General features: G+C 37.6%; 1 protein-coding gene across 1 annotated transcript; it reads left to right on the top strand.

Moving 5' to 3' along the window:
• The first annotated feature begins 3,067 nt into the window (after positions 1–3,067).
• Positions 3,068–3,904, top strand: LOC143535242 (protein METABOLIC NETWORK MODULATOR 1-like). Its single transcript, XM_077029550.1, has 2 exons — positions 3,068–3,736; positions 3,833–3,904. The coding sequence occupies exons 1-2, from the start codon at positions 3,068–3,070 to the stop codon at positions 3,902–3,904; spliced, it is 741 nt and encodes a 246-aa protein (XP_076885665.1).
• Positions 3,905–7,697: the final 3,793 nt, after the last annotated feature.

Raw genomic sequence — 7,697 nt, 5'->3', positions numbered from 1 at the left:
CGGGTGTGATTAAACTATTTCACCGATGGTTCTTCTGGATCCGAGTTCTTCCACCTACAAAATGAACAGCGCCGTTACTTACCCCTCAGAAAGGGACAGAGGGGTCCTCTTTGGGGTAACCCTCCGGCGTGAGAATCAGTATCTTTTGGAGAAGATAATAATGTTTGTAGGTAAGTCAATCTCAAGAGTATTGCTGAATCGCTGAATACCCTTGATGATGTGACTGTGTGTTTTCCTGTAACTGACTGTGAGTGAATATGATTCAATATGATTGAATGTGATATCACTGCTTGTAACTGTCAATGATTGAGTGTGAATGAATGTGTCATCAAAGTGGAGTTGATGCTGTATTTATAGTGCTAGGGTTTCCACTGGTTGGGCTCAGCCTCGTTGGCCTCCTCCAACCGCACTGCGCCATGTGTCCTCTGGGACACCTGGCGCTTTCTCGTTGGTTGTAATCATGTGGTAGCACATGTGTCATGCTGAGTTGTCGACCTTTCATTTGGCAGCTGTCAACATCAGCATATTCTTACTCCTTAAAAAGATGCCTTCTAGAAGATTGTCTGACGTGCACAATCAAGGTTGCCCTAACCCTGATTTGGATAAGGACGAGGTTGATTATGTGCACGTGTGATATGCGCCCATCCTGAGGATGCGCGAAGTCTTCTTTTTATTCTCACGCGCAGATATTTCATGCGCAGGTGTGATATGCACGAGCGTGTGATATGCGCCGCGCGCTGGTGCGCCACGCGCAATTGTGACGCGCGAGCATATGTGATGTGCAAGAGCATGCGATATGCGCCGCGCGCATATGTGATGCGCGAGCATATGATGCCTGAGCATGTTTTGTATGCGCCATGCGCCTGGGTTTTGGCTTTGTGCCTTCATAATGTCTTTATCTTGCGGGTTGACCCGGCTTGCTTGGTGTTGAGGCGGGTACATACCTCTTCACCCACGAAATTTAAGGATTGAAGGAGAATTCTTCATTCTAAAATTAAGCAATATGGTGGCTTTAGATCCCCGTGGGGAAGGGATGCGAGAGCGACACATAGAATTTAACGGTAGACAATTATATAGATAGTTAGATATATATATATATATATATATATATATATATATATATAGAGAGAGAGAGAGAGAGAGAATACCATAAAAGAAGTATTGAGAAGTTTAAGTAACAGTTATGTCCTCGAACATATAGTAAAACTCATTCCCCATTTATCTGTGAAATCTACACACCACGATCCCAACCAGTCAACCACATTTAACAATCTTATGTATATCAGGTTGTTATGTTACAAAATGTTGCAACATTATCTTATTGTCGTAACATAATATTGCTAGGAATTAAGTCGTTATAGGAGTATGTAACTTTAGTGTCTAATATTGTAAGATACAATTCAAATTTATGAACGACTAATAACTACAAATATAAGGTGACTTTTTAACTATAAAAATTGATATGTACTATAATCTGCCATTAAGTACTACCATTCAACACATCTTTCTATGTTCCCTCATTATCTATTTAATCATAAACCACAAGTACTGAAATATACTTACTACAATTAATAATAAGGACTTATATGAAATTTGAACCTTGAAAATTGTTTAGCCAAAATTAGAAACTACAAATTCTATATATTCATCGCATGTAATTATAATAAGACTACGCCGTATTAATCTCATAACCACTTTCTTCAGTCTCCTCACTCTCAATGCTAAAAACTAGGGTTTCAAATTACTCATCCGATATATTAAACTCTCAAGGTACAGTTGCAATTCCAGTTCATATCAATTAAATCTGCATGCAAATGTATATTTTTTCGGGTAATTTGCAAACCTGATTCTCATTCGCTTGTTTACGTGTCTAATTTTAACATGTAATTTGTAAATTGATGCACAGATTCATGATCTGTATAACAAAGGTTGCTCGACGCTCTATAGATCGTAAATCGGAGCCAGGTGAGTGCGAATTGTCGTTTTCTAGTCGTGGATTCTGAATTCTGATGATTATTCACGGGTTTAATTGTTTGTGGTATTTTTCCATTGACTCACAGTTGAACGATCTATAAAGGGAAGGAATCTTGGAGCTCGATAGATCGTCATTTCCTGCTAGGTGAGTGATTATGCTATAATTTGTGGTATTTTGCATTGCGGATTTCTGCGTGAATGTGTTTAATCTTTTTTATGTTCCATTGAGAGTCTAAAACTGTCCGCGTTTGTTTGTAATCACTCGATGTTAAATAGGATTGTGTGTTGAGATCTAGGTTTGTTACTGTTGTATTCTGTAGGCCGGTTTTTAATGTTATGAGTAAATGATGAGAAAAATAATTAGTTTTGTGTGAATATGTTTAATCTGTTTTATGTTTCGTTTTTCGTCTAATACTGTGTTTGTTTATAATTGCTTGATGTTTGTTTATAATCGCTCGATGTTTAATTGGATTGTGTGTTGATATTTAGGTTATCTAGTTACTATGGTATTCAGTAGGTTTTTAATGTTATTAATAAATGATGAGAAAAATGAGTTCAAAAACAAGTTATGACATCCATATGCTGAATTTAGAATTAACTTCTGATACTTGGTTAATTGCAATGTTAAATTTAGTCTATATAATTAACAAAATCAGCTATATAGAAGTCTAGGAGCTGATTATAATCATTAATGTGCAAAAATCTTGCTCGAATCTTACAACGCTGCGGCACATCATACGTAAACTTCTACATATTATTTTCCTATGCGCGTATGGAATCTGTTTATTCTCGTTATAGGAGGTAAAGTCCTTAGCCGTTGAAGTCTGACTCATTGTAACTAATAATGTTAAAAGTTTTAACTGATATAACTGGATTACTTCATTCCTCGTTTAAATTGACATCTTCGGTCATTGTTTATATCTGTACTTATGATTTAGGATCGTTTGCTAGATATATTGTTCTCAAATATCGCTATTAACATTTGCTTCGACATTTGTTTATGGAAATTGGATACACAGATCTGGTAATCTTTTGGTTTTGAGTTTATTTATTTCTATACAGATAAAAGTGTTTGATTTCTTCACTGCCGAAAATGGACCCCTCAAGAAACAACCCACTGACTAACAACGACTCTTCTTGGGTTGACCAGATTAATGATCCAACTCAAGACATGGTCGGACAAATTGTAACCGGCGTTGTTCAGGCAACTTTTGACGGTGGTTACTTTATCGCAGTTAAGATTGGTAACTCAAGCATCCCATTAACGGGTGCGGTTTTCAAACCGGGGCACGTTGCCCCAATAACACCTGAAAATGATGTGGCACCGCATGTTGAAGTGATCAAACGGCCTGGAATTCCGATTCCAGCGGACATCCAACCGACGCCACCTAGACCCAACAACGGGTTATCCTCCACTGTCCTACAAGCTGGTTCAAGAGGAACTGTGGTCCCGGTTGTTCTTCAACCGAAGCACTTATCAAACAATATACCAAACAGTATATCCAGGAACCAACCTGCACCTCATTTGCGGGCCTCACTAAGCAAGCAGGTGCACTCAGTTCAGCCATTGGCAGTTTACCCACCAAACGGGTCTATAAGTCAACCATCTTATTTTCCATCTAGCTCTCAGTTTGGTGATATGAATGAGCCTCTTTTTGTTGAACCGTTGCAAACCCGACACCCGGTTCAACATTTCCAACCGTCACCTGTGTTTGGAGGCGTGCCGCATGGTGGGACCGGAAGAATGACAGATCTTTTGAATGTAAGAATATTTATTATTACTTAGTAATTTACTTTCTTTTATATATTTATTATTAACAAGTTTTTGACTTTTGAATATTGAAAATTTTGGTTGAAGGCTGTCCAGCGCGGTGTTGACCAGGTTGCCCAATACGAACGTTATAGAAAAGGTCATCAGGCGGGAAATTGATGGAAGTTCGGTGACGATGTATGATCATGTTTCCGTTTTCTGGTCGTGCAAGCCCGCGTAAGGAGATCATTGAATTCCTTATTTATGTTTCCTCCATAGTTCTAGATTATTTCATTAAAACAATAGTTGCTTTGTTTATGTTCCATATTTATGTTTCCTCCATAGTTGTGATTTTCTTTTTGTTTTTCTTTTCATGATTAAACACATTAAAAAATAAAAGGTGGCAACATGGGTCAAAACGGCCGGGTAAAACACACCAGCCAAGTTTATTTGAAGAAGACCATATTAATTATGTGATGGATGAACAAATTTTATTAATCAAAATATATAATAATCTAGGTTTGTATCCGCCGTGATGCGGCGGTATATTAATGTGCATTCTGTTGGTAGAAGTTTTTTATGATTGCGGTGGTACATTAACGTGCATTCGGTTGTTTAATTCCATACTTGTGTTTCCTCCATAGTTGTGATTTTTTAGTATTTGTAATGGGAGATGTTTCCATTCGTTTTCTTTTCTTTTCTTTTTTTCTTTCTTGTTTAAACACATTAAGAATTAAATGGTGGTAACATGGGTCAAAATAGCCGGGTAAAACACCTAAGCCAAATTTTCACAATGAGAAATATATATTCATTTGTTGGTTAGTTGTGTAGTAGACCATATTATGTGATGGATGAACAAATTTTATTAATCAAAAAATATAGTTAAGTACGATTTAGATGATGAAATAATACAACAAATAATTTGACTGTTTGTAACTTTTGTAAATTATGAAATTATATGTGTTGCGGTGTATTGAGAACTAAATCTTTTTTTACAAAGTTTATAGTTTGCTTTAGAAGTTCACGAATTTTTTAGAGCGGATATAAAATTTACAAATGCTTTTAAAAATATAAACTTCACCTATTCTTATAAATAATTACTAAACATTTATATAACTTCAATTTCAATAAAAGGAGAAAAAAAAGAAGCTACCGGTTATCAGAAAAAAGTGGAAGGGTTGTTTCTCAACAAGTAGTCAGACAAACATGTTGAATTTCCCATTGATATCATCAGTACGATCACGCCGCAAATCGTCAAATGTGCATAAAGGAGATCCAAGAATCTTCAGCAGATCTTCCTTTGCAAAACCGAATAGCTCATGCTCATCAAAGAATATGAGGTGATGCATGCTTTTGCAATGAATGATCACTTCACCAGTGTCATTATCGAACTCCCACGAGATGAAGTCGTATAGAAGATTGCCTTCAAAGGGCGTGCCGTGCAGGATTTGTTCTCCATGATCTTTTGGCATCTTGTCTCTCCATCCTTTGACAGCCTTGTTGGTGAAAGGATTGATTTCCTTTGACTTGCATGCTCTACCAGGATTCATAGAGAGCCTTTCCTCCATTCATGTTTCAGGAAGCGTTTGAACCATCCTTCCGGTGTGTCTTCCTCTTCTCCACCACCATCGTCCTTCTAAAGTAATTCATGTCAAGAACGGACATGGTGTGCTATATATCTATAGGATAGATATGTCGATCCCCATTAGCACGTCGAATAACCCATCTTTGCCTATCCTTAAATTGTTCACATCATCATATGTCAACCGCATCACCTCCATAAGTGGAAGGTACCGGTTGACCAATAACTCATTCACGCGACCTTGAATCTCGCGTTGTTCTTCCATCTCACCTTCAAGCTGCTATATCACTTTACACAGCTTCACACTCTCACCCATCAATCTATCCACGTCCCTTGAGGAACTGGATCCACCTTCCACCAAACTGACTCTTGAGGTCAGTCGCTCAAAGTATCCAAAACCGATCGAGTGTAGAGTCCAATTCCGTTATGAAGTTGTTCAGAAAGTTTGAAGCGGAAGGAAGACCAGACTCTAACCAGAGATGTTCGACCGAAGCATCTCATTCTCAACATGTAGATCATCGTTTCGCAAAGAGTTTCAATTAATCAACTCTTGTTGACTGTTGATCCTTCTTTGTTAGGTCCCAAAACGACCACACATGAATTTTTCACTTAATAAACGTTCAAGACCGGATGCGGTAATCAAACGACCAAACAAAAGATAATATAAAGATAAAATATAAGTGAACGATCTCGTTGACGGTTAAAATATTTATAACATAAACAAAGAACCGGCCCATCCAAGGTGAGCTCCCATTGGGTAGATGATTTACAACATTAAAACACACACATAAAAGACTACAAAAGGTTCTATTTATAGCCTAATACATATATTCATCTAGAAGCCTTATCCTGTTGAAGCTAAGCGCGCATCATGAAGCTCTCGGTTAGTAGATGATGTCACCGGATCTCCCTTCCCGAAGAACATTTTTCCGGCTAGGTGACTTCATGATCACACGACTGCGGCAGCGTAACATCTGGAATTTAAAGAACTCAGTTTTTCAGTTGATACCAAATTTTCTCAGGTGGGACGTTTTTCTGGCCACCTGTAATAGGCTAGGGTTGACATGATATGGGATGATGGGGTAGAGGCAGTATCGTTTATAATCGTCTGATGGATGACTGACTGGAGATCGCTTTTTCAGGCGGGCTACAATGGGTGCGGCTGATGGCTGCTAGACCAACTTCATGCTTGACAACTTGGGCTGCTGGTTTTTTTTGGCTTGGTGGAATGCTTGTGTTGAATTCGTTTATTTGGGCCAATTATGAGGAGTTATTTCTGGACGAGTAACTCGTTTATTCTTCGAGGTGACCAAAGAAAGTCAGTATTGATCCGTTTTTTATCAAATAAAAAAAGTTAATATCACAAGTCAAGGGGGTGATTGTAAGGAAGAAAAAAAATTTGACTTATGATATCAAAAGAACTAAACTCCTTAAATATATTATCGCACGCTAATAATTAAAGTGTGCGAGAAATCTGGACATGAGACGAGAGCTTCGGTGCATAAGTTTAACTTCAACGGAAAGGAGATCTTATGGAATGTTTGCTATTTGGCTTTACATAGGACTTTAGTTGTTAGTTTTATGTGTGTGTTTTGTAAGGTGTAACCAACCACCCAAAGGGAGCTCACTTTGGGTGGGATCGGTTCGCTTAATATTATTATTCTTTTAAACCGATTACGGAATCATTCACTATCTCCATGTTATCTTTATATTATTCGTTCGATCATTTGATATCACCGCACCCCTCTCGATCGATTATCATGAACAAATCCGTTCTTTATGTTAGATCCGGTTTTACGAGACCTATAGTCAGCCGGAAAAATTGTCACCAAACTTTTCAAGAAGAATTTTCCTACTATTCAGATTATTTAGAAAAAAGTTCATTTAAGAAAACCATCCACATATAATTTATTAGTATGGGCCGCCTCCTTTTCTTTCCTAGGCCCAATACATCTAATTTTCTTTAGTGGTCCAATAATATAAATCCAAAAATATTACGCCCTCCTTCCTACAACCTAATTCTCCTATAGTTATCTCATAAGAGACATCTATTAAGTGGCGGGAAGCGCCGCATACCGCCATCGATAACCCTAACTGATAAACTCTTGCTTGCCATTGTTTGAGGAAAACAACGTCATATCTGAGGGTTAGAATTCTATACATATCCGTTACTTATATTTTATTCTTTCTTGTTTTGAGTTATTTCGTTATTGCGAATTCCAATTCCATTTTATAGTAACTTCCATTTTCGTTATGAATGGGCATTCTTACTTTTATTCGGTTTCAACATGTAGGGAAATGGAGATCGGATATATCAGTCAAGTATAACATGTTGTTTGTTCATAGCAGTATAACAAGCATGCGGTGAATTCACATGGTAATGTTAACCTT

This window comes from Bidens hawaiensis, unplaced genomic scaffold, assembly GCF_021521415.1.
Source record: "Bidens hawaiensis isolate Kalapana, Puna unplaced genomic scaffold, B.hawaiensis_p1.1 tig00000780_1, whole genome shotgun sequence".
Classification (NCBI taxonomy): Eukaryota; Viridiplantae; Streptophyta; class Magnoliopsida; order Asterales; family Asteraceae; genus Bidens; species Bidens hawaiensis.
Note: the sequence above shows the minus strand (reverse complement) of the source record. Positions and strands in the feature narration are given on the sequence as shown.